The 27,180-nt window shown below is 34.0% G+C and overlaps 2 protein-coding genes and 1 pseudogene across 2 annotated transcripts; all 3 read left to right on the plus strand.

The window, feature by feature from the left end:
- The first annotated feature begins 6,816 nt into the window (after positions 1-6,816).
- On the plus strand, positions 6,817-21,434 carry LOC106433459 (annotated as a pseudogene).
- Positions 21,435-21,449: 15 nt separating this feature from the next.
- LOC106395745 (protein NRT1/ PTR FAMILY 5.11-like) lies at positions 21,450-24,193 on the plus strand. Its single transcript, XM_048748446.1, has 4 exons — positions 21,450-21,706; positions 21,785-22,002; positions 22,235-22,749; positions 22,882-24,193. Exons 1-4 carry the CDS (start codon positions 21,607-21,609, stop codon positions 23,645-23,647), a joined length of 1,599 nt encoding a protein of 532 aa, XP_048604403.1. The 5' UTR covers positions 21,450-21,606; the 3' UTR covers positions 23,648-24,193.
- Positions 24,194-24,362: 169 nt separating this feature from the next.
- LOC106433479 (protein NRT1/ PTR FAMILY 5.12) lies at positions 24,363-27,110 on the plus strand. The gene is made up of 4 exons (XM_013874302.3): positions 24,363-24,699; positions 24,777-24,994; positions 25,164-25,693; positions 26,077-27,110. Exons 1-4 carry the CDS (start codon positions 24,564-24,566, stop codon positions 26,855-26,857), a joined length of 1,665 nt encoding a protein of 554 aa, XP_013729756.1. The 5' UTR covers positions 24,363-24,563; the 3' UTR covers positions 26,858-27,110.
- The last annotated feature ends 70 nt before the right edge of the window (positions 27,111-27,180 follow it).

Consider the following 27,180-nt stretch of genomic DNA (forward strand, 5'->3'; position numbering starts at 1 on the left):
TATTATGTAAAAACCAAGAAAATATTGATTTTTGGTTTTATTTAGAAACTGGTTAATTTTTCAAATACCTAGTTTTCTTCAGTTTGGGAAATCCATTTTTTCAAAAAATGATTGATGTGTAAAATTATTTTTAGGAAATGTTTTTAAAAAGTTTCAAAAAATAAAAAAAAATCAAGGTCTACAAAACCAAGTCATGTCAAATATTATTACTTCATTTGTTTCAAAAATGTCATTTTGACACTTTTTCTTATTACACAAAAATGTCATTTTAAAATTTCAATGTAATTTATACTTACCTTAAGATTATTTTAATTAAAAAATATTTTGATCTTATATTTTTTTTACCTCAAATATTATTGGTTAAATATGTATAACTAATAAAACCATTAATGAATTTTAATCATTTTCTTAATCTGTATGAAAAATGTCAAAATGAATTTTTTTACAAAAAAGATTGAGTATTAAAAAGGATGGAGTATTAAATGATAATTAACCACAGCTCAAAAGATATATTTTACCCTTTTTTATTCGGAACAATATTATACATGAGATGACATTTTAGAAATAATTGAAAATCTGATGATTTCTTACCGATAACATAATTGATAATTTAGATGAGATATGAATACCAGTCAGAATATTTGGATCCAAACTCTATTTTCGAAAGATACACGTAGTTTCAATGCGGATCAAAATCTAGTTTCATTTAAAACAAACAATTATATTGATATATCAAGTTATTAACGTTTACTGCATAAAGATTATACTGTATTTTGTATTTTTACCATATTTGTAGATATCATATAAATATAGGAATAATTTGTAAAAGATTACAACATTTTTGAACTACACAGAGTTAACTTTGACAAAAAGAATAAAAATAAGGTTGAGTCTATAATGCTAGAGTTAGTGTGAATGATTACACATAGGGAAGCCAAGACTGCATATGGGGTTGGAAGAGCTTCACGCCTCACCTTCCATTTTGTAACTGTATTCTGTACTGTAATCACAAATCACAATTTTGCATTTGAAACTGTAATCGCAAAATTATGGAACATTATTTGGCAATAATCATTATTCTGCATCAGAGTAGCATAGCCATAATTATGCTATAGAAAGTAGAATGTCAATTTTCCGTTGAATAATCAAATAGTTTATAACGAAGAAAATCATGATGTTACCGTAAAATCAAAGAATATTATTTTATTTTTGATCATGGAATAGATTATGCAAACATAAATCATAATTTTATGGCAGATCATGGTTTTACGTTGGAGTAGCATGTTTCACGTATTTGTTCTTTTTTTTTAGACAAACAATCGTGATCCCAATTAAATTGGTGAACTACTTTTCTTCAGCAAATTAAATAAAAGGACGACTGAAACTTCAACAAAATAGGACACCATTAAAATGTGTACTAATTGACGTGTACCATGAACTATATATATATGTGTAATAATATTTTTTCTTATGATAATAATTCTACTACGTGCTTTGCTTTCTATGGTTGATGTAACATGCATGTCTCATCTGAGACCGAGGACGGGCTTTTACAAATCATAAGGACACCAATACTAGTCCTACAAAGCGGATTTTGCAGTAAAAAGACTCGAGCTATATGTTTTCATCCCAATCTTTTCAGGAAGATCATGAATTGATGCTTTTTTTTTTCATTTTCAAGATTTTTTTTGTTTCTTTAACTAAGAAGTTATGAGCTAAAAAACCTTGTACATAATTTCAGGCCAAAAACAAGAACCTGTAATATGGCTATCCCTCAAACATAGTCTAAATTCTTGTCCCGGGCCCAAAGGACCTCTCAATCATCCAAGTATGATATCGATCAATTAAAAAGGAAAAACAAATATGATATCGATGCTTGATGGGAATTAAATTCACCATACTTTTCTTCTGCCTAAGTAAGAAAGAAACAATTTTTTTAAAAAAAAAGAAGAAGAAAGAAACAAGATTGGAACTCTAACAAACTCGTTTAAAATGCATGTGTATGCTTTCAAATTTTCAGGATAAACAATGTTTTCATTCACGAACTATCTATATGTAGGGTTTTGTTTTTGTTTTTATGTTCAATGTAGGGTTTACATATAATAATTTCTAGAATTGACGCCACAAAACTGTAGAATTACCAACAAATTAGGGAAGATGTTATTGCCAATAAGTGTGCAATCCGAGAAAGTTTCTTTGTATAATTTTGGTTAATTGAGAAGTGACGAACCAAATTAGAGATCATAAAACCAACCTTGATGGTAAGTATCTAAGAATAAGTATAAAAATTATAGTGAATAATTTTGGTTTTGTTATAAACTTAAGAGATTAGAAACTATAAGTTATTATTATTATTACTCAGTGTCCTTATATATGAGAGTTACAAAGAGATAAAAGGAAAGACATAAATATGGAAAATATACAAATACAAGGAAAATGAAATAGAGTTTCATTTTCTCTAACTAGGTAAACCACCTCTCTCTCTCTCTCCATGCGTGGCCGCCTCTCTCTCTCTCTAGGTATTGGGCCGGTTATGGACCGGGCCGGTTATAGACATCCATCATATGATTTATAACACTCCCCCTTGGATTCCATAACCATACGAGGATTGTATACGCTTTGGATGTTGCCTCATTAAAACCTTACCAGGAAAACCCAGTGGGACAAAACCATGGTGAAGAAAAAATAGTACAACACGTATACTCCCCCTGTTCTGATCATCACTGAAGATCCTTCAGTCTACGCATCCCAATCTGATGCGTGAGCTTCCTGAACGTGCAGGTCGGAAGCGCTTTAGTGAACAGGTCGGCTAAGTTGTCACTGGAACGTACTTGGACCACCCCAGCCTTTTGCAAATCGTGAGTGAAGAAGAACTTGGGCAAAATATGCTTTGTTCTGTCTCCTTTGATGTAACCATCTTTGAGCTGAGCAATGCATGCTGCATTGTCCTCAAACATCACGGTCGGTTTCTTGCACTCGACCACCCCACAATCTGATCGGACATGTTGGGTCATCGACCTCAAACAGACACATTCGTGGCTGGCCTCATGTATGGCCAATATTTCCGACTGGTTCGAAGATGAGGCCGTGATCGTCTGCTTCATGGAACGCCATGATATGGCCGTACCTCCATGTGTAAAGACATAACCTGTATGTGATCAAGCATAATGTGGATCTGATAGATAGTCTGCATCAGCAAAACCAACTAAACCATCTTTGTTATGGTTAGTATAAAATAGACCCAAGTCTTTCGTTCCTTGCAGGTAACGAAGAACATGTTTAATCCCGTTCCAGTGCCTTTGGGTCGGACAAGAGCTAAACCTAGACAGTATGTTCACGGCAAAAGATATATCAGGCCGTGTGTGAGTTGCCAAATACATTAAAGCTCCTATGCCACTGAGACATGGCACTTCGGGACCAAGGACTTCTTCACCGTCCATCTTGGGACGAAATGGATCAGTGTCCAGGCCGAGAGACCTCACGACCATGGGACTGGAAAAATGGTGTGAGTTGGCCATGTTAAACCTCTTGAGTACCTTTTCTGTGTATGCCATTTGATGCACATGGATTCCATCTTTTATGTACTCAAGTTGTAATCTCAAACATAATTTTGGTTTTCCAAGATCTTTCGTCTCGAATTCTTTCTTAAGATATTCAACTGTTTGAGAAATCTCTCTAGAGGTTCCTAGGATATTCAGATCATCAACATATACTACTATGATCACGAATCCTTTGTTTTCGAATTTCTTTATGAAAATGCATGGACTGATCGGATCATTTCTATATCTTTCTCTCACTAGGTACTCACTCAGTTGATTGTACCACATCCGACTGGATTGTTTCAGTCCATAAAGAGATTTATTCAACTTAATACAATGTTGTTCTCGAGAACTCTCTTTGCTTTTCAATTCGATACCTTCTGGAGCATTCATGTAAATTTCATTATCCAGTGGACCATATAAATATGCGGTTACTACATCCATTAACCGTAGGTTTAAGTTTTCTCTTATGGCCTAACTTATCAGGAATCTAAAAGTTGTTGCGTCCACCACAGGGGAATATGTTTCCTCATAATCGATTCCTGGTCTCTGTGAGAATCCTTGTGCAACAAGCCGGGCTTTATACCTCATGACTTCACCATTCTCATTTCTTTTCCTCACAAAGACCCATTTGTATCCAACTGGTTTTACATCAAATGGTGTTCGGATTATAGGGCCGAAAACACCTCTCTTCTTTAAAGAGTTTAACTTCACGTTTATAGCTTCTTTCTGTTTGATCCAATCTGATCGTTGGGTGCACTCATAAATAGATGTGGTGGGTTCATGATCCTCGTTTAAATCCATAAGTTCAAGTGCTACCTTGTATGCAAATATATCATCGATGTCGACATCCTTTCAGTTCCATTGTATCCCAGACAAGACATAGTTTATTGAGATCTCATTGTTATCAGGAACTTCAGTACCATGAATCTTAGCGTCCCAAGAATCATTGTTTGGTACATCAGAGCCGGCCATATCAAGGGCATCAGGGTCGACCATGGCCGTGTCCCGGGGTTTCGAATCAGCCGCGGCCGTGTCTCGGATATCATGTCCCTCGGTTTCTATTTCAACACTTTTCTTTGTTTTCCGAGGGTTCTTATCTTTTGAACCTATTGGTCTACCACGTTTCAAATGTTGTCTAGACTCTGTAGCAAATTGATTGTGTCCTTCTTGAACATCAATTCTTATTGGTGCATTAGCAGCTGGTATATGTGACTTTGTCACTCTATTCGGGTCAGCAAAGGAATCTGGCAATTGATTAGCTAGCTTTTGTAAATGTAGGATCTTTTGAACTTCTAGATCACATTCTTGAGTTCGAGGATCTTGCCAAGATATGGATGTTTGATTCCATGATATTTCTTTTACCATTTTACTGCTATCTCCCCCTAATGTTGGAAGTTTGGATTCATTGAAATGACAATCCGCATATCTGGCCTTAAACAAATCACCCGTAGTTGGCTCGAAATTCTTTAAAATCATGGGGGAATCAAATCCAACATATATCTCCATCCTCCTTTGAGGTCCCATCTTTGTTCTCTGCGTTTTATAAATGATTCGGCCAAGCCGTTCTGTGTATGTACATGTGCCACGGAGTGTTCCACACTTACCCCCATGGACATACAGTAATCATTAAACGCTTGGGAAGTAAACTCACCAGCATTGTCAAGACGTATAGTCTTTAAAAGAAAATCTGGAAAATGAGCTCGTAATCGAATTATCTGAGCAAGTAACCTGGCAAATGCCAAGTTTCTGGTCGAGAGGAGACAGACATGCGACCATCTAGTGGACGCATCTATGAGGACCATGAAATATCGAAATGTCCCACTAGATGGGTGAACTGGTCCACAGATGTCTCCTTGAATTCTTTCCAGAAAGTTTATCATTTCCTTAGTGACTTTAACTGGTGATGGCCTAGAAATGAGTTTCCCTTGGGAACAAGCAACATAAGATAGATGGTTAGGGATGATTCTTTTCTCTTTGAGAGAATGGCCGTTTGAGTTCAGGATTAGTTTACGCATCATGGTCGAACCAGGATGGCCAAGCTGGTCGTGCCATAGAGTGAAATTATCGATTGCGTCTTTGTTAACAGTCGCATGGGCCTCGATCATACTGACTTTAGCATGGTAAAGACTAGTAGATAGTGCGGGTATGGATTCTAAAACTTTCTTATGACCTTGGGCGATTTCGATGATCTGAAGGAACTCTTTGTTTCCTTCGCCCTTGGTTTCAATATGAAAACCATTCATTCGAATGTATTTAAAGCTTAATAGACTTCTCTTAGAGTTGGGTGGATACAAAGCATTTGATATCTCAAGATGTGTACCCATAGGCAACAATATATTAGCCTGACCGTGACCCTCTATGAGTCTAGCTAGCAATGGTGGAGATGTTGGCGTTTTTAAGGGTTAGGTTTATGAAGTATCTCTTATCTTTTAAGTTCGTGTGGCTTGACCCACTGTCCACAACGAGTACATCCTTGTTCTCGTTCATTTCCTTAGATTAGTAGATTGTTGAAACCGGACCACCAAGATGGATGAACCGCGAGCTGGACAAGAACGGGACGCGAGCTGGCTGTTTCCTATCGAGTCGCGAACGGTACTGAGGCTGAGGTTGCAAGCGGCTGATCGGAGACACGAGCTGTTTGCTGTCGGATCGCGAGCGGCTTGACCGTCTGATGCGAACGGGACGCTTGCTGTCTGGAACGCGAGCTGGATGCGAGATGGGGCTGAGTTGGTCTAGGATCAGGAATGCCTTGGGGCTGGAGCTGATCGGGGACGTGAGCTAGAACAAGAGACGCGATCGGATTAGGGTTCGTCGGATACACCGGCTACGGTTAGGGTTTTAGGGTTTATCGATTTTGTTTTTGGCTCAGGGTGTTTTAGAGTTTTGTGCTGATAACATGTTATAAACTTAAGATATTAGAAACTATAAGTTCTTATTATTATTACTCAATCATAAGGTGCCCTTATATATGAGAGTTACAAAGAGATAAAAGAAAAGACATAAATATGGAAAGTATACAAATACAAGGAAAATGAAATAGGGTTTTCTTTTCTATAACTAGGTAAACCGCTTCTCTCTCTCTCTCTCTCTCTCTCCATGCATGGCCGCCTCTCTCTCTCTAGGTATTGGGCCGGTTATGGACCGGGCCGGTTATGGACATCCATCATATGATTTATAACAGGTTTAAAGTTTTTATAAAATAAAATTATGATACTGTTAGTGAATTTAAATTAAAATTTAAAATTTACATATATTTTTATTTATAATAATTTAATTTTAAATTTTAAATTAAAAAAAATCAAATATATTTAGAAAATATTTTTATATTTATTTATCCACCTGCAACCGTAAACGCTAGCGGAAACCTACTTTTGATTTTAAGAAATTTGGAACAGTTTGAAGCGTTTGTAGCATTTTTGTGATTGTTGCAAAATGTCAACAATCACTACCAACAAAAAAATTACGTTTGTGTGGTAGTGAGAAGATCAGTCACACCCTTAATTTTGGTTAGTATGGTTCTGAAAACAAAAACCCTTCTGCCAGATAAAAAGAAACTCAGGTAATATAACTATGAGTTACTGTTTTTTTCTTTTCCTTTAGAATCTTGGAGGTCACGTTAGCGTTTACACTGTTTTGGTTCTTGTTAAGGATACTTTTTAAAAAATAACTTCATTTGGAATCAACAGGCTAATAAAATAACATAAAATCTAGGCATGCGGTTTGGTTTATTCGGGTAGTTTGGCTCGGTTAGTTCGGAACTCGGTTAGTTCGGATTAGTCAAAATCTCACCAAATTGAACCGAAGGAAGTTTGGTTCAGTTTAGTTTTCGGTTAGTTCGGTTTCAAAAATTTTACAGAGGTTTTCTGTTTTGTGGTTAGTTCGATTAAATTTTTCGTTTTAAATTGAATAAAATTCAGAAAACGTTTAATTTTGGTTTGGATTTTGGTTAGTTCAGTTTATTCGGTTCGGTTATTTTGGTTAGTTCGGTTGTTTCGATTCAGATTTTGGTTAGTATAGTTTGGAATTTTGGTTAAGATTGGTACAGTTTGGAAATTTCTTTATCTTTTTTTTTAGAAAACCAATCTAACTGATTACCGAACCGAAAACCAGTTTTTTTGTTCTTACCTTACTGTACCAAACTTTCGAACCGAACTAACCGAAAACCAAAATTTTCGGCTCGGTTCGGTTAAAAATCGATCCCAGCCCAATAAAATCTATAGAAATTGTACTTATTAACCCCCAAAAAAACAAATTCACCAACTAACCAAAGCACTTTCTCTCTCCTCTTTTTTCTTCCTATCTTCTCTAAAAATCTAATTTTGGTTTTTGGTTATTTGACAAATAACCCCAAATCTATAGCGGTTTTCTTATTTTTAAATACTGTTTTTGACTGATGATTGAACAATGTTCCACCTACTTTCGGTGAAAACAGACAATAAAAAAGTATGCATGCTAAACGAGGTTAACTATTCAGTTGTCAGATCTTGTTCATCAACATTACTTACCACAATGCCTATTAAATTCTTAAGCATTTGTCTGTCTGTTTCTGACAAATCAATCAATCACAATGCCCATCACCGCTGATGATAAACTCGGAAACGCAGCAGTCAGACTCTCCTCCGGTGGATGGACGTCGGCTAGGATCATCATTGGTAAGTACAATGTAATCTGAGTTCCTCACTTTCCTCTTGAAAATTTGCTAACTCTGTTTTTTCTCTGTAGGTGTAGAAATGGCCGCGGGATTCGCTTACTACGGAATATCCTCCAACCTGATAACTACTTGACAGGACCATTGGGTGAGTCAACAGCTGCAGCTACGGCAAATGTTAACGTTTGGATTGGAACATTGTCGCTCCTGCCTATTCTCTGGGCGTTTGTAGCCGACGCGTTTCTCGGCCGTTACCGTACTATAGTCATCTCATCTTCTCTATATATCTTGGTAATATTAACAGTATCTTTCTTTGTGCTTTTGTTACCAGAAGTGTCTTTGTTACTGGCATTGCCAGATCTTTGATGATTTGATGAAACAACACTGGGACTTGCGTTGCTGACGTTTTCAGCCATGATTCCCTCACACTCACACTGCGAGGATCAGAGCCAGCTCGTCTCATGTGCTTCTCAGCTCCAAGTGACTCTCTTCTTCTTTTCTCTGTACCTTGTGGCAATAGGTCAAGGCGGTTACAAACCGTGTATTAAGGTGTTTGGAGCGGATCAGTTCGATGGAGATGATCTACAAGAGGCAAAAACCAAGAGTTCTTTCTTCAACTGGTTGATGTTTGGAATCTGTGTTAGTGATGTAGCCGAAGTTACGGATAACACAAGTAACCTATTGATTTGATTCTGAGAATACCTAGGAAACGTTGCCTTCTTGAAATCGTTGAGAGTCGAAGCTCTATCCGAAAACAAGGTTGAGAATACTCTTCTCAATGCTTAACAAAAGTTCTTTATAAAAATATCAATATCAATAATCTGAATACAAACTTAAGCCTAAACGACTATATATAAGAAAACCATAAAATAACAAAGATAATTATCTAAAAGATTAATAAAATAAATAATAAATAATAAATATTTGGACATATCCCAAATATTTATTTGCATCATTCTCTCTCGTTGAAGAAGATTCGCCCTGGAATATTAACCATGATCTTCTATTTCAAAGCTTTCGAGACTTGAAATCTTCATGAGAACTTTTAACTTTTTACGAATTTTACATAAATAATATTCTTCAAATAAAAAAACATGATTCATTCGCACCATCACCTTAATCTTCAAATCAACAACCTCAGCGTAGCATCTCACAAGGAACTGGAATTTTGTTTCATGCAATCTTTCATATAATAAGACCAAATCTCCACTATCCATTTGTTTTCGTGAATTCCCACACTTCTCAAAAACATGCCGTGTTTTATGAGATTGAATGATTTAAAATCTTTGTGCTCCTTATTGCACTGACGTGTTAAAATCGGGCTATTATTTCCAAAAGCCCAATTAGCACAATAATCTTCACAAATTGAATTGCGTAACCCTAAGCGGCTGCCGTCCATGAGAAGAAAGCCAATCGTTTGGAGAAGAACTTCATTGTAAAGATTGTTTAGCTCTTGGTCATCCAAATCATTGTCTTCAACTTGAATCCAACCTTCGTCATTGTAAACATCGAATATTGGATCACCATGAATTTCTCTGAAAACAATTTGTTCACTTTCGACGAACAAATTCTCCATGATTCCAGAATCGAGTTTTGATCAAGAAACCAAAACACCAGTTCTGATACCACCTTATGTAACGGAGGCTACGGATAACACAATAACCTATTGATTCTGAGAATACCTAGAAAACGTTGGCTTCTTGAAATCGTTGAGAGTCGAAGCTCTATCTGAAAACAAAGTTGTGAATACTCTTCTCAGTGCTTAACAAAAGCTCTTTATAAAAATATCAATATCAATAATCTGAATACAAACTTAAGCCTAAACGGTTATATATAAGAAAACCATAAAACCCTAAAATAACAAAGATAATTATCTATAAAATTAATAAAATAAAATAATAAATAATAAATATTTAGACATATCCCAAATATTTATCTGCATCAGTTAGCATACTGTCCACTCGTTTGGTCTCTAGCTACATTCAAGAGAACCTAAGTTGGTCATTAGGATTTGGTATTCCAAGCGTTTTCGTGCTATTTGCTCTGTTTCTCTTCCTCCACGGAACATCCTCTTACCGGTTTAGTACTGAGAGAGGAGGAAACAAAAACCCTTTTGCATGAATCGGCCGTGTTTTTGTGGAGGCAGTAAAAAACAGACAACAACGCGATTTAGATATCGATAACCCGAACAAAACCCTACTTCTCTTGCCTCACCAGAGTTCCAAGCAATTGAGGTAACATGATAAACATAAATTTCTTGTCTTCAAAATATTTGAGGCTACCCTTGTGCTTGTACCATCTTTCTTTATGTTATGAATGTTAGAGATGTCAAATGGTCCATCAAGCGGCCAACTAGATTTGTCAAGACAACCCATTTTTACTTTTAAAACTTATGGACGGTCCATAATGGACATTGGATAATGTTCTGATCTATATTATAGAAATATCATCTCTCTAATTAAAACAAAATCATTCTTATGGATCTAATTTTTTGTAAGTTTTTTAAATTAAATACACTATTTTATAATATAGTTAGATTTACTCTTGTGATTATGGAAAATAACATTATACTACTAAATGTGTTTTTAAACAACAGAATAACTAATCTTGTGTCCAAACAATATAAAACATTAAGTCCTAACTTTTTAATTACTTTTTATTTATCTTCTTTTAAAACCACTCAAATAATTTCTAAAAATTTGAAATAAGTAAAACTATTTTTGTGGGTTTAGATACTACAAAAAATCATTGGATAGGAAATTAATTAAATTAATAGATTATTTTGTTTTCATTTTCATAAATAAAAATTACATTACTTTAATATTAATAAATATTAGATTCTTTTTTAAATTATTTTAAATAAGAATAGTATTGTTCAGTTATTACTGTAAGTTTATTAAATTAAATATGTAATTAATGATTCAAATAATTAAATATATTTGAAGTTGGTTGATTACCAAAAAATATATTTGATACTTCTTTATTTTACGTTCAGTATTAATGTAGTTTTATAGGTTTGGAGACATTTGCCCGGATGCACTGAATCATACCAAACTGGAAAAAAAAATTAGAATTAAGCTGAATTTCATAAATAATCGAGTATATCATATATCTTTGGAACCAAAAAATATAAACCGAACTGAAAACCAAATGAGAATTTAAAATTTTAAAATACAAATTATATACCTACAAATATTAATTATATTTGATTTCTAAATAACCAAATATCCTAAAAATACTATTTATAAACCAAATTATGCAAAACAAACTAATGGCTCGAATATTTTTATTCAAATAATTAACATTTAATTATTTATCCTATATTTTTTTCCAAACAATCTAAGATATCCGATTTAAAGCACAAGATATTTTACATTTGTGAAAATTTCAATAAAACGTATCATATGCATTGTTAGAATTTGTAAAGTAAATAAACATGTTCTATTTAAAACAGTCATTTTTTACAAATTCTATATAAATCTCCAACCCGTTTAGACCCATTTGATATTTTGTATGAAAAGATTAATCATTTATTTCATATATAAGATTATTATACACGAGAGGATTATCCATTACAACATATATTAAACATAACTAAACCACTGAAAATTGTATACTATTAATGGAACTATATGTGATAATGATCACGTCATGTATAAACATGTTTGAATAATATGCCATATATTCATGATAATTTATTGTTAGAGTAATTATATAATAGATTATGAGACAATAATAAATGAGTTCATTTAAATTATGTAAAGTATTTATATAGTTAGAGAAATATAAGGTAAGACCAAAAAAATAGATAAGTGTAATAAAATAGTTCAACAACTTTGTTTAAATAGATTTTTTAAGAATCTTTTCCTTTTAATAGTATAGATAATAGTATAGATGTTCTAATCACAACAAACTGACTTAAACAATACCTTCTTCAACGTAAATATATATCTACAATTACGGAAAGTAACATTTTTTATAGTATACATTATCTTAATGTTTACAAATAGAATTCTAAATAATTTATGTATTTATTTTCTATTCGTTTATGGAAATTGTATGATTTTGTCAATTTTTATATCTTTCTCATGAATTATTAGCTTTATTTTTCACTATATAATAAAATTTTGCATATCCATTTTAATCATTATTTTTGTTCAGTATTATAATCTTCTACGCTTACAATTTTTTTTATTACAAATGGTTATCTGAAACCTTTCATGTTTGTATGAAAAATAAAAATAAAAATGCTTTTAGAAACAATATTCTGCTGCTGAGAGTTTTTCAGATGGTCATATTCTTATTCAAAAGTAAGTTGTCTCACATATTCATTATAATCAGTTTCAATCTTATTGTTCTTATTTCCGCAGGTTGGTAGCTGTTAGTATAATTATTGATACAGGGCAACAAATTTATGCGAAAAATTTTAGTCAATCAGTTTAACATATTTTTTTTATAAGATAAATTCAAAACATGGTTCACATGAACATAGACTCTATTAACTGTCGGAAAAAAGACTATTATATAACTACAAAGGATCTACAATTATTTCCAAAACTTAACCAATCAATGATTGTGACTTCTTGTTAACTATGATCATCTTAAATGATCTTTCCCATTCAGTGTTCTCTATTTATATGTTCAGTTTACATACTTTTACATTAAAATTGTTTTTTTGCATAGTATTTTCATGTAGTCATATTTTTAAAAAGTTAATATATTCATGATATAATGTTTTAAAAATATCACTAAGATTTATAATGGTAAAATAATACACTAAAATCAGTGATTTTTTTGTCTATCTTATGTTTATCAAATAATTTACAGACTTTTCATCCCACTGGCAAGGAGGTCACTAGCTACTACATATTATTTCATATGGTTTTGAGATGAAAGTTTGACAGTTTCTCTCGGATACTATGCAGATTCCTCGACAGGGCAGGGAATGCATGTGATTTAGATGAAATTGAAGATGCAAAAGCTGTACTTAAGCTTGTTCCCATATGGATGACTTGCTTAGTATACACTATTGTGTTTGCGCAATCCCCAACCTTCTTCACAAAGCAAGGAGCCACAATGGACAGGTCAATCTCACAAGGAATCTTAATCCCTGCAGCTACACTCCAATGTGTCACAAGCCTATCAATTATCGTCTTCATCCCGATCTACGACCGTATACTCATCCCATTCGCAAGATCTTTTACTCAAAACCCATCAGGAATCACAATGCTTCAAAGGATTGGTACAGGAATCTCACTTTCTATTCTTGCTATGGTAGTAGCCGCCTTGGTTGAAACCAAAAGGCTACAAACCGCGCATGAAGACACCTCTGTACTGATGAGCGTAGGCCTGGGCAAAATAACCGGAACCGAAGAACCGAACCGGAACCGAACCGAAATACCCGAAACCGGAACCGGACTAATACCCTCAAATACCCGAACGGTTCCTATATTTTTATATCCGAAATAACCGAACCGAACCGAAACCGAACCGAGAACCGAACGGGTACCCGAATATATAAAAATATTAATTATATATACATATAACATCACTAAATATATATTTTTAATTTAAAATTCTATTAAAAATATCTGAAAATAGTTGAGGATAACTAAATTATTATAAAGTATCCAAACTACCCGAAAGTATCCGAAACTATCCGGATAGTTTTAACCGAAATATCCAAAGTAATCCGAAATATCCAAAATTTTTATCTAAATCATCCTAATTATTTGATATTTTACCCTAAGTAACCGATATTTTATCCAAATTATCTGAACTACCCGAACTATCCGAACCCAAACCGGATCCAAATGAGACCCGAATTTTTTCCGGATATTTTCCGGTTCCTACATTTACTATCCGAACCGAACCCGAAACTATCCGAACTGAACTGAACCAAAAATAGGTCAAGTACTAAATGGATCCTCTAGCCCCTATCTGAACTACCCGAAACCCGAAATACTCGAACCGAACCGAACCGATACCCAAAATGCCCAGGCCTAGATGAGCGTATGGTGGTTGGTTCCACAGTATGTTCTATATGGAGTCGCCGACGTGTTCACAATGACTGGTTTACAGGAGTTCTTCTATGACCAAATTCCTAGTGAGCTTAGGAGCGTTGGTATGGCTCTGAACCTAGGCATATATGGGGCTGGAAACTTCCTAAGCAGCTTCATGATATCAGTTATTGATAAAGTCACAAGTCAGCATGGCCAAACGAGCTGGTTTGATAACGACTTGAATCAAGCTCATCTAGTCTAGTTTTACTGGCTACTGGCTTGTCTCAGCTTCATTGGTTTGGCTTGCTACTTGTGGTTCGCGAAGTCGTATGTCTACAACAGACCAACCACCTTTTAAAGTAAATCACCATTCCAGGTTTAAGTCAACTTTGATTTTAATGTATGTTTTTGTTATTTTTTAAACTTGGAATGGTGATTTACTTACTTTTGGTTTTGTTCAGTATTTATAATAAATTTCAGATTACTAAAACAATAGCACAATTTCCAAATAATACAAAAAATATCAATAAGATATGAACACGTTTATTTCACAATATGATCTAAGAAGTTGACTTTAAAAAAATTAAGTTAATTTTATTGATAAACTAATAAATATTTTTAGTATGAATTGTTTTCATGTTAGATTTTAGATGCTAAAAGAATTATTTCTATAAACATTAATGATTAGGAGAATTTGTTATTTTATCGGTTTGCTTTTATTTAGAAACGGCTTAGTTTTTCAAAAACCTAGTTTTCCTAAGTTTCGGTAAATGAAAAATGATTGATAAAAATGGCTTTTAGGAAAATAAAAATAAAAGCTATTTCACAACCCACAAATAAAAAATCAAGTTCTTAAACCAAGTCACGTCAAATATTATTATTAAATGATAATGCTCTCTAAAATAACTTTATAATCTTACAATACTAAAACCAGCATTAACGAGAGAGCTTAGTAAAAAAATTAATATAATAGTGGATGGGTCCCACAAAAAATTGAAGCACCATTGCTTCCGCTGCCTATTTAAGCATCGGTGTTTGCACTATTTCGCGGACCCCGCTGACACGTGACGGTCCGCGATTGATGCGTTTTTAATTTTTTTTTTTAACCGGAGAAAAAAATAAAAAAAAATAAAAAAAATTAAGCGCCCCATTTAATGGTGCTCTAAAAGCTCTTCATACTCTAAGGAGAGAGCATCCACGTCATCAAGAAAATCATCCAATAAAAAAGTTTTGTTTTGCCATGTCACCCCAACTTATTAGAAAATGAAAAAATGGGTTCTTTGTGTGGGCTCATCCTATTTCGTTTTGGCTCAAATCAACCCACTTCCGAAACCCTAATATTCTATGGAAGCGTCGATCAATTCTGAGTCACACTCTTCGTCTTCTCCTTTCTGTGTTCATGATCTTTGTTACCGTGATCCATATCCTATCAATCAATATGTTTTTCACTCCACTCTTTATGGATTCTTTTCGCCTCCTTTTGTTTCTTACACTATATAAATTGCTTCCTCTACAGTTTAATCCAACCAAATCGAAACCTCCACTGAAGAAGCTGAAACTATGAATGAACTCCACCGGAAAGTCCCATCCCCACCGGAAAGTCTCCCGTCGTCCTGTATTTTAAAGCCATCTCAGACGAATCAGAACTACTGTCCCAGTTAATCCATTTCGTTGGAGCTATTTGATAGATGTGTGGTGGCAAAGTTGCAAAACTGGACAAAGCGTATTCCAAGTATCTTGAGGTTTTCTCCCTTACGTAATCGTCCCTTCCCTTTCTCACAATAATTGATAAGGTAAGAGCTTAATAATGTATACAATGTGATTATTGCCTTATATAAGTTGCAGACGTAGATTCTGTATAATTTATATATAAAGTTCATTTGTATAACGGAGATGATGAGATTCAATTTCGAAGGTGTAAGTTTTCTTTTGATGTGCCAGACCTATATGTTGTAAAATGAATATAGGGATTGATTTGCTTTAATTTGAGTTTTTAGACGTGACACTCTCGCTCATCGCCTCTCATGGATTCTCTTATCGGCTCCTCTCAGGAAGTGTGTTTTTAAATCTTCCTTTCCTAGCTTTGATGTGACCTATGTTGTTCTCCATTGGCAAAAGATCATCATCCACAAGCGTATTGCCTTCCAGTTCCTACTAGGTTCGTAAGTGGAATTTTTTTTGTCTTCTTTTTCCATACGTTTGAAACGGTCCCATCATACCACACATGAATAACACCCACTTCTTATGCAGCTCTGTCACTGTCTGTTTAACTCTGTAGGATGATGCCACAGCAACATTCAGTTGATTTTTTAAAGAGAATTTATGGAGTTCTTTGACCAAAACTGGCTGATACATGCACATGTTGAGCTTGGTGGAAGCTTAATGTTAACATACATGAATTCTACTAGACGCCGGCGAATTATATTAAATAACTTGAGGAAACTATGCTTCAGTTTAACATAGATGGATTCAAGTTACTTCTCTTTATATCCATTTTCTGGGTAAAATCTGGTTTGAGATATTGAAAAGTCTTTATACTAACGAGAACTTTGCAGTGTCAGGTTATTTATGTTGGTGAGGTTACGAAGGGAATCTCTAGGAGTATCTGTTCTGAGGAAGAATCATGTTCCTATAAAAGGGGCATATTATCTGTTGTAGAGAAGGCTTTGGAGATGATAAATCAGAAGAGTTCATCCCTTAGCAAGGTAGTTTAGTTACCATGTTCATATACCATCATTGTTCCCATTGCTTGGCTTGCAAAATTACATGTATGCTCTAGATATTTATATAATAATAGTTGAACTATAAAAGCAATGTTAAGACTTATATCTCACTCTAATTATTATTCTGTTGCAGCGCTTATCAGTTTTATCCTCAACCACCAACTTTTATTGGAAACACGGTATGTTACAAGCTGCTGATACATTTTATTTGATTTCAGTAGTTCACATATTAGGACGAAACAGGCTTGGAACAGGCTTGAGATTAACGTACCGTGTGACATGCATCTTTGTGAAACAGCCTGAGAGGCTTTTCCAAAGGAATTAGTTAGGTGTCTGTAGTGAAGCTTTCGCTACAAGTTGTAGCCTACAATTAGGCCTGGAGCTGCTCCAACGGCTCCTGATATGCGAGTTAGACTATCTCAGATAGAGCCTGACTTCCTAACCAGGTCAGTTATTTTCCTTAACTGTTTAAAACCATCATAGAATCCATTTTGTTATCTTATCATTTTACATATGATTCCTTCTTTTTGCAGAGATTAATGAAGGGTCAAAATAATAAGGATAATTCTAAAGGTTAATGATGTTTTTCTTACCTTTTTAAAGTTTAACTTTTAAAGCGATATGTATTCATTTCTTATGATCAGATAATTGAGCTTGTAAGGTCTCTGATGCCAAATTACAAATATCGTCTGGTTTATGAAATGTAAGCTCACCAGTTTTAGGAAGCATTTGCATGAGGGCTAAAAAGAGAGATAGAAGTTATCTCCTGACATTGCTTCGTCTGAGCAAAATCCTTTTTTCCCATGGAAGTTATATTTTCTTTCTGCGAAGTATTGTTATATATATATATATATATATATGAAAATATTTTTGGGTTGGCACAAAAGAGAATCCTCGAAGGTTATGTTACTCTTTAACATGTTTCTCCCAATAAATATAGAATCGGAGCTCCTTGCGTTTGCATCATCACGATCTCCTCCTGGCCTCTCCCACATGGCCACATGTAATGTTATAAAGAACAATTGAATTGAGTAAAAATCATATAATTCGAAACCATCCAAAATATTTCTCTGAAATACTTTTGTTTTTGGCATGAAATACTATATTTTTCCAGAATAAAAATCGAGAAATACATTGTTCTTCTCTCACATAATGATAATATTTTATAAGAAACATAAGCTGATTCTTATTTATAAATATATTTAATGTTTTGTTATCAAATTTAACATGATAAAAATAGTTTTAATAGAATATTAAATTTGAACTAATATCTCAATAGTATATTTCGTTAGTAATGTGTTCTATAAATATAAATTCAATATAGTCTTATGTTTTAATATAATAGATATAACTAAAAATTACCTAAAATCAAAAAACATACTAGAATCAATATAAGGATGTACGTAGTAGGAGAGGAATAATTTTAAAAAGAAAAACCTACTACTCCCTCCGTTTCATATTAAGTGTCGTTTTAGAGAATTTTTTTCGTTACAAAATAAGTGTCGTTTTCGATTTTCAATGCAAAATTTATTAATTTTATGCAAAATTTATTTTTCTATTGGTTGAAATATGGTTAGGTGTATAGGTAATAGTGTTTTTTTATAGGAAATGTACAAAATTAATTGTTTCTTTAATCCGTGTGCCGAAACCTAAAACGACACTTATAATGAAACAGAGGGAGTAATAATTATATCACAATTATAAACAAACTACAAAGACAAGGGTTAAAAACAAAAACAAAAACAAAAACAAAAATTTAGCAAAACATATAAAAACACTAGAGGAAATACAGAAACGAAAAAATGAAAATAACTAAAAACTAAAGATAATTAAATACTTAGGAAAAACAATTGAAAACAATGAACCTCCAAAACTGAAAAATTAAAAAAAAAAGATGTTGTAGCCCTAAGACACAATTGAAAAGTATGTAAAAAAAAAGATAATTTTAATGAATTTTTTATCATAGTTTCACATTCGTGTGGTTAACTATATAAGATGAAAAAACAAATACTTTCACAAAACTATTGCACATCGAAGAGCGAAAATGAAAATAATGTTGATAACGATAATTAATCGCAAATTATGAAAGATTAGAGATCCATATTACTTGATATCTCTTACAAAAATCATAGTGCAAGATAATTAGTCATAACTCCAGAAACATAAATTAAACATAAAAAATACATGATATATAACATCATACCACGTAGAAAGTCAACAAATATTAACGACTAAGAAAAAAATAACACCAAACTACAGTGTGTTAATCTTACAAACCATTTTTGGTTAAATAAATTGTAAGCATATTTTACGATAACAAAAATATGTCGTATAGACTACATTGTTTTAGCAAATCTTATTCCAAATTTACAAGAACCAAATGAAAATATTGAAATTTTTAAAACCAATAAATATTTATAAAGAATATAAATCAAACAAAACAATCTGCATAATAGTAAATATGATAAATTAACAAATTTAAAATATATAAACCTCGTGTAGCGCGGTAAAATCTCTACGCTAGTTAATAACTTAATATTAAGCACAGCTCAGAAGATGTATTTTTTACATTTTTTTTTAATTTAGAACAGTATTATACATGAGACGTCATTTTAGAAATCTTTGAAATCTGATTATATCTTACGAATAACATAAGTGATAATTTGGATTGGATACAATACCAGTCAGAACATTTGAATCAAAATTCTAGCACCCGTGCATACTTTTATATTTAAATTCAATGAGAGAGTAGAGGTTAGATATTTATTATAAAAAAAAATGTTATCTTTTTGTTGTTCGATAACTGTAAATCGAAGAACGTGCAAGATTTAGAATATACTCAGAAAAATGTCAGATTTTGTGTAAATTAACTGTAAATCATTTTTAGAAAGTGGATCATAAAGTTAGTGTATCTGTGATTTTTGGTTTGACATTGAGGGTTACTGATATTCATTGATCAACTTAATACACTTTGAATATCAACTTAATAACTTGTAATATATGTTGGATCGGTCTCATCATAAGGTGAATCAATTATAAAATTTGTAACACACCTTGTATTTGTCTATCCAGCACCGGTTCCTTTTACTATTTGAAAATTGTATTTGTGTATATTTTTGTAGAAAAAATGAAGGCGTAATGGCATTTTGAAACTATGTATTCAAACAGAGAATGAAGTTTGAAGAATTGCATTCCCACTACCACTATGATCTAAGAGAATGTATAAAACAAATTGTAAATGTTGGTAATGGCTGAGTGCTTGGTTATAATCATCTATACTATTAAATCTGGAACATGTACAGTTGATATATTAGTTCAGTCCAATTAAAATCATACAACATCTAAATATAACTGTTTCTATTAAAAAGAAGTGGTCACCGATAATTTAGAACATACAATTACAAAAATATGTATTAACTAATAAAATATAGTTACAGAGATACAGTTTGGATCATCTATCTACAAACCATATGGTGGATCCTTTAATCTTAAACACAACTTCTACTTTTAGCACCATCTATTATTATCGTAATTCATATTGGCCCCATTCATATGAATTACTGGCCCATTCATATTATATGAATCACAAGATTATTGTTATAATAACATTGATAACAAAACTTGTATAATTTTGAAACAAAATATATACTCTAGAAGGACGGATCAGAATCTAGTATACTATTAAAATTAGTAAGTTGGCTTGGTTTGGTACACTCTCATTTCACTAAACAATGTGTTTAATTAGAATGTGTTTTGATTTCACTAGTCACGGGTCTTATATTAGGATGTCGATTAAATATAATAAAACACTAGATGATTATCTACCAACTTGCGCGAAATAAAATTTATATTTTAATAATTGTTGAATACTAATTTTGTCAATTCAACTATAATTATAGCATGTCATAAATCATATATATATATATTAATCTGAATATTTATTAAATATAATTTTTAGTTTTTTATGATTTGTATTTTATTATAACAAATGTTTTAAACCGTAGATTATAAAATTTATTAATCTGAATATTTATCAAAATTAGGATTTGTTTTGATTTCATTAGTCACATGTCTTATATTAGGATGGTGATTAAATATAATAAAATATATAGTTAGTGGTGGTGGACATGTGCATTGATTGACAAATGACCAAAATACCAGTATTCAGTTTTAATTAAAAAGCAGTGGCGTTTTCTGTAATATATCACATGAAATTAAAGTTAATTTCAATATGTAATTCTCTTTTAATAGAGAAGATGTTCGAAATGCATCATACATGTAATATTATGAGTTACATTTGTACCTAATCCATAATTGTGATTGTATACATGCTCAATGTACACATTTTATATATTGGAACTATATAATTTTAACATCCAGTTACTAACATATCATTAAACTTGAACATCTTGAACCAAGTCTCACTTTTAATATATTTTTGTGTTACATCATTTGAAAGATACTTTGGATCACTAGTCTCTTTTTAAATCATTTTCAAATCTCATTTCTGGATCACTTATATTAGTTTAAATCAACTTGAAATCAATAAAACAAAGCAACTTTCTAATAGTTAAAATCAATAAAACAAAGTGCATATGCAATAGTACAAAGTTTTAGCACCTTGCCATAACAAAAACAACACAAGAAGCAAATAATATTCTTTTAACACAGCACCTCTAAAGTAAAAGCCAATGTTGATCGCCGGAGATGAGCTGGGAAATACTCTTCCTCCGGGAAATCTAGCCGTCAGATCCTCCTTTGGAGGATGGAAATCGGCAAGGCTCATAATCTGTAAGTAAAGTAACTAATCTCAGTTAAGTCCCTCACGCTCACCAGCTTCTCATCAGAGGTTTCTTTGTGTGTTTGTAGTTGTAGAAATGGCCGAGCAGTTCGCCTCTTACGGGATATCGTCCAACCTCATAACGTACCTGACAGGACCACTGGGAGACTCAACGGCCGCAGCTGCAGCAAATATTAACGCCTGGTGTGGAACGGAAGCGTTTCTTCCACTTCTCTGGAGCTTTGTCGCTGACTCGTTTCTTGGCCGTTTCCGTACCATCATAATCTCGTCCTCTCTGTACATCTTGGTAAGTATACAGTATGATCTCAACCTTTCTCTTTTACTATAATCTTGTTTGTTATTGTTTCTTACAAGAAGATGTTACGATCAGGTTTATCATGACTTCCAATTTGAAACTATTGGCGTTAAGTAGATTGGTACTTACTATTTATATATTAGTTAATTATTTCTTCAATTACCAATGTGTGACTTTATTCATTCATTAACAGAAGGTGCTTTGGTGAAAATAAAACAAACAGGGACTTGGGTTGCTGTCTTTTTCAGCCATGATTCCTTCTCACTCCAAAGATTCGAATCAACTCCAAGTGACTCTCTTCTTCATCTCTCTGTATCTTATAGCCTTAGGACAAGGAGGTTTCAGCCCTTGTATTAAGGTATTTGGAGCTGATCAGTTTGATGGAAATGACCTAAAAGAGTTGAAAGCAAAGAGTTCTTTTTTCAACTGGTTGATGTTTGGAAGCTGTGTTAGCATATTGACCACTCGTTTGATCTCTAGCTACATCCAAGAGAATCTAAGCTGGTCCTTAGGATTTGGTATTCCAGGTGCTTCCATGCTACTTGCTCTGCTTCTCTTCCTCCTTGGAACTAAGACTTACCGTTTCACTACTGAGAGAAGAGGAAACAAAAACCCTTTTGCTAGAATCATTCGTGTTTTTATAGAAGCCGTAAAGAACAGAAGACAACCAGATTTACACATAGCTAACCCGAACGAGACCCTACTTCTCGTGGCTCACCAGAGTTCCAAACAATTTAGGTAACCTAATTAACAGAGATTCTGATTTTTTTTTTCTTTAGAATCTTGGAGGCCACGTTTGTGCTTATACTATTTTGATTAGGGATACATATACAAATTGTTATTTTTTGTTCCTCTTTGGCGTTGTGGTAGGTTCCTTGACAGAGCGGCGGTTTCATGTGATTTGTCTGAAATTGAAGACGCAAAATCTGTGCTAAAGCTTGTTCCCATATGGATAAATTGCTTGGTTTATTCCACTGTATGTTCACAGATCCCTACTTTCTTCACAAAGCAAGGATCAACAATGAACAGGTATATCTCACCAGGAATTTTAGTTCCCGCAGCCACGCTCCAATGCGTCTTAAGCCTAGCAATGGTTTTTTTCATCCCAATCTACGACCGTCTACTAGTCCCAATCGCAAGATCATTTACTCAAAACCCTTTAGGAATCACAACGCTTCAGAGGATTGGCGCTGGCATGTTTCTCTCCAATATTGCCATGGTGGTTGCCGCTTTGGTCGAGACCAAAAGGCTCCAAACCGCTCAAGATGATATCACAACAATGATGAGCGTGTGGTGGTTGGTTCCACAATATGCTATCTACGGTGTCTCGTATGCGTTCTTAACGATTGGCTTACAGGAGTTTTTCTACGACCAAGTCCCTAGCGAGCTTAGGAGCGTCGGTATGGCTCTGAATCTAAGCATATTCGGGGTCGGCAACTTCCTAAGCAGCTTCATGATATCAGTCATCGACAAAGTCACAAGCCAGCTTTGTCAAACGAGCTGGTTCGATAACGACCTTAACAAGGCTCATTTAGATTACTTCTACTGGCTACTTGCTTGTGTTAGTTCCATTGGTTTAGCCTCCTACTTGTGGTTCGCCAAGTCGTATGTGTACAATAGACCAAACACATTCTAAAAACAGTGTGGTTTGTCTTCTTGACTATATTGGGATTTTTGCATTTTTATATCCACTTCATGACCAACTCGACATTTGCATACTAACTACAACATTAAATATAAGAAAATTAGGAGTAGTCCGGATCGGATCCGCAACTTTACTATCCAGATCTTGGAATCATGCTTTTCACGTTTTTTCAGAAAATTGATAGTTACATTTAAAACTTTTATCTTAATTACATGAAGTAGCAATTTAAGTTAAGTAGCTGGATCCTTCTCTCATAATCTGAAATATATTACGTACGTTAAACGTTAAATATCCTGAGAATATCCTCAGGACAAGAAATCGAAAATGATTTAGTCCACAGAATATATTTTTTCTGTAAAGAAATCCAAAGAATAGTTAGTCAACCCACTATAAACAAACACGATTAACTTATTTGCCAGTTGCCAAAAATAACGGAGGTTTAATACGTCTACAATTATTTGATCGTAGACCGAGGGAGCTGACATGCATCGTTCTAGTATGAAGAGCCGCTAGAATCATCTTTTCAATTAAATCTAACCTAACGTTCCATTCATCATATTAAATTTTTCAATTTCTAACCACCCGATCTTGACTATTCCCATTCGTTCCAACAACTTCATACCGTGTCAAACTTTCTTGCAGCAGATTTAATCGATCATTGACTCTCACTTTTTTTGTAAAATTAATTTGATTACTGGTGTGCATGGACCAACAGCGTGTAAGGAGGCCACAATATTGATTGTAACATGTGAATGTGATCTCTCCACAAGGCATTCTTGCCGTGGATCACGTGTAAACAAAGGGGTGTACACACCGTGTAATACAAGATTTAGGTCACTGCGATGATGTGCACCAACTATAAATATTTCAAATTTTCAGATAACTCTGAAACAATAAACAAGAGACAATGTCGAACTCTAACGCTGATAGTGAGACCGGAACTACACTTTCGTATGGTGTTGTCGGGGGCTCCGTTGACTTCCGAGGCAAGCCATCCCTCAGGTTCTCTTCCGGTGGCTGGAGATCCTCTGGCTTCATCATTGGTAAGTACTTACCTTTTTTTCTCCAACGTCCTCAATGTTCCTGCCAAATTCTAAAAAATAAGAGAATATTCCGACAGGAGCGGAAGTGTCGGAGAAGTTCGCCTACTTTGGAGTAGCCTCGAATCTGATAACCTACTTCACGGCGCAGTTAGGGGAGTCAACGGCGGCTGCAGCCTCAAACGTCAACCTATGGCTCGGGACGGCAGCTTTCTTGCCACTGATCTGGGGCTCTATAGCGGACTCATTTCTTGGTCGTTTCCGTACCATCCACTTCACGTCCTCGCTCTATATCTTGGTACGTTACTAAAATTCTTCTTATTTTGTTACCTTAATACAGATCTAGGATCTCAAGCTGGAACTATAGATGAATATTCAATTCATTTATTGTCAGTTGGTTTTAAATTAACGTTCGTAATACTTTGTATAATTTTTAACAGTATTTTTTTTTATAATCTTGAATTTAGGGACTTGGGCTGCTTACGTTTTCAGCAACGATTCCGTCTGCATGCAAAGATCAAGAAACACTCGTCTCGTGCGTTTCTCAGTTTAAAGTGACAATATTCTTTTGTGCTCTCTATCTAATAGCACTAGGCGAAGGAGGCTTCAAGGCATGTCTTAGAGCTTTCGGAGCAGATCAGTTTGATGAACAAGATCCTATAGAGTCCAAAGCCAAGAGCTCATTCTTTAACTGGTTGTATTTTGCTATATCATTTGGCATATTGGCCACTAGGTTGGTCTCTAATTATGTCCAAGAGAATCTGAGTTGGGCTTTAGGGTTTGGGATTCCATGTGTTTCCATGATGATTTCTCTGTTCTTCTTTTTACTTGGGACCAACACTTATCGCTTCAGCACTGGAGGAGAAGTAAGACAAGGACGAAAGCATAATAACCCTTTTGTAAGAATTGGCCGTGTTTTTGTTGCTGCTGCGAAAAATCGACGAGAGACTTCGTCAGAAACCCTCCTCTTTCCTCACGAAAGTTCGAAGCAATACAGGTATGTTTTATTTTCGTGTTTTGGTGGGTAGTCAGTACGTTATATTGTGGTTTTGCTTCTTTCCAAAACGAAAATAACGATTTAGATTTTTTAATATTTTTGTAAACTGTAAATGTATAACTCAAATGAACAATTTTCAGAAAAATTAAAAAAGTGTTCAGTTTTTAATGGAACTTAATTATTTAATATAGTTTTTGTAAATTGTAAATGTATAACCCAAAAAACAAAGTTTTAGCGTTAAGCGTTCACATTTATATTTTTACAAATTCTCTAGACAGAGTGCTCAAATTTTTATGGAATTTAAAGTTTAAACCCTATCGGAGTTGCTTGCTTTACAAGTTAAAAGAAAATACCTTTAAACACACAACTTTTGGCAACTGCAGATTCCTCGACAGGGCGGCGATTTCATGTGATTCAGCTGAAGTTGAAGAAGCAAAATCTGTGTTAAGTCTTGTTCCAGTTTGGATGTGTTGTTTAGTATTTGGCATTGTTTATGCGCAATCCCCTACTTTCTTTACAAAGCAAGGAGCCACAATGGACAGATCAATCTCATCAACATTCTCAGTCCCTGCAGCGACACTCCAAGGTTTCATAAGCGTATCAATCCTTGTTTTCATCCCAATCTACGACCGTGTACTCGTCCCAATCGCAAGATCAATCACTCATAAACCAGCAGGAATCACAACCCTTCAAAGGATCACCACAGGCATTTTCCTCTCTATTCTTTCAATGGTAATAGCTGCTTTGGTCGAGATGAAAAGACTCAAGACCGCTCGCGATCACGGGCTTGTTGATTCCCCTAATGCCACGGTTCCAATGAGTGTTTGCTGGCTAATTCCACAGTACGTTCTCTATGGAGTCTCTGATGTTTTCACTATGGTTGGCTTACAAGAGTTCTTCTACGGACAAATCCCGGTCGAGCTAAGGAGCTTGGGATTATCTATGTACCTTAGCGTAATCGGCATAGGCAACTACTTGAGTAGCTTCATGGTATCAGTCATTGAGAAAGCAACGAGCCAGCCAGGTCAAGCGAGTTGGTTCGATAATAACCTGAACCAGGCACATCTTGATTACTTCTATTGGCTACTTGCTTGTCTCAGCTCCATTTCATTCGTTTCTTTGGTCTATTTTGCTAAGTCGTACGTCTACAACAGCCCAAAGTAAACTCTTTCAAGATCTTGAGGAATAATGTCGAGTGACTTTAAATAAAAAATGAATTAAAAAAGTAAAAGTAGAAGATAAAACTAGAGTTTGATCCGTGTCAGATATTTTTCACTTTTATACCGATCAAAATTTGATTTTTTGTCAACTTTATTTTTTCGATGAAAATTTGGTTTATGTAAAAAAATATTGTATTTGTTGTTGTTATAGTTTATGTTATATATTGTGTAATTCTATAAATTATGGTTTATTTGTCTTGTTCATCATTATTATATTTTGTTTTATGTTTTTGATATGTAATGTATTTTGTCATTAATCAATATCAA

The sequence above is a fragment of the Brassica napus genome, chromosome C2, assembly GCF_020379485.1.
Source record: "Brassica napus cultivar Da-Ae chromosome C2, Da-Ae, whole genome shotgun sequence".
In the NCBI taxonomy this organism is placed as follows: domain Eukaryota; kingdom Viridiplantae; phylum Streptophyta; class Magnoliopsida; order Brassicales; family Brassicaceae; genus Brassica; species Brassica napus.

Excerpts from the sequence above, each read along its gene's own strand:
- LOC106395745 (XM_048748446.1), top strand. The coding sequence starts at position 21,607 with ATGTTGATCGCCGGAGATGAGCTGGGAAATACTCTTCCTCCGGGAAAT. Across the intron at positions 21,707-21,784 it reads ATCGGCAAGGCTCATAATCT|TTGTAGAAATGGCCGAGCAG; the intron begins GTAAGTAAAGTA and ends GTGTGTTTGTAG. Across the intron at positions 22,003-22,234 it reads CGTCCTCTCTGTACATCTTG|GGACTTGGGTTGCTGTCTTT; the intron begins GTAAGTATACAG and ends TAAAACAAACAG.
- LOC106433479 (XM_013874302.3), top strand. The coding sequence starts at position 24,564 with ATGTCGAACTCTAACGCTGATAGTGAGACCGGAACTACACTTTCGTAT. Across the intron at positions 24,700-24,776 it reads ATCCTCTGGCTTCATCATTG|GAGCGGAAGTGTCGGAGAAG; the intron begins GTAAGTACTTAC and ends ATATTCCGACAG. Across the intron at positions 24,995-25,163 it reads CGTCCTCGCTCTATATCTTG|GGACTTGGGCTGCTTACGTT; the intron begins GTACGTTACTAA and ends TCTTGAATTTAG.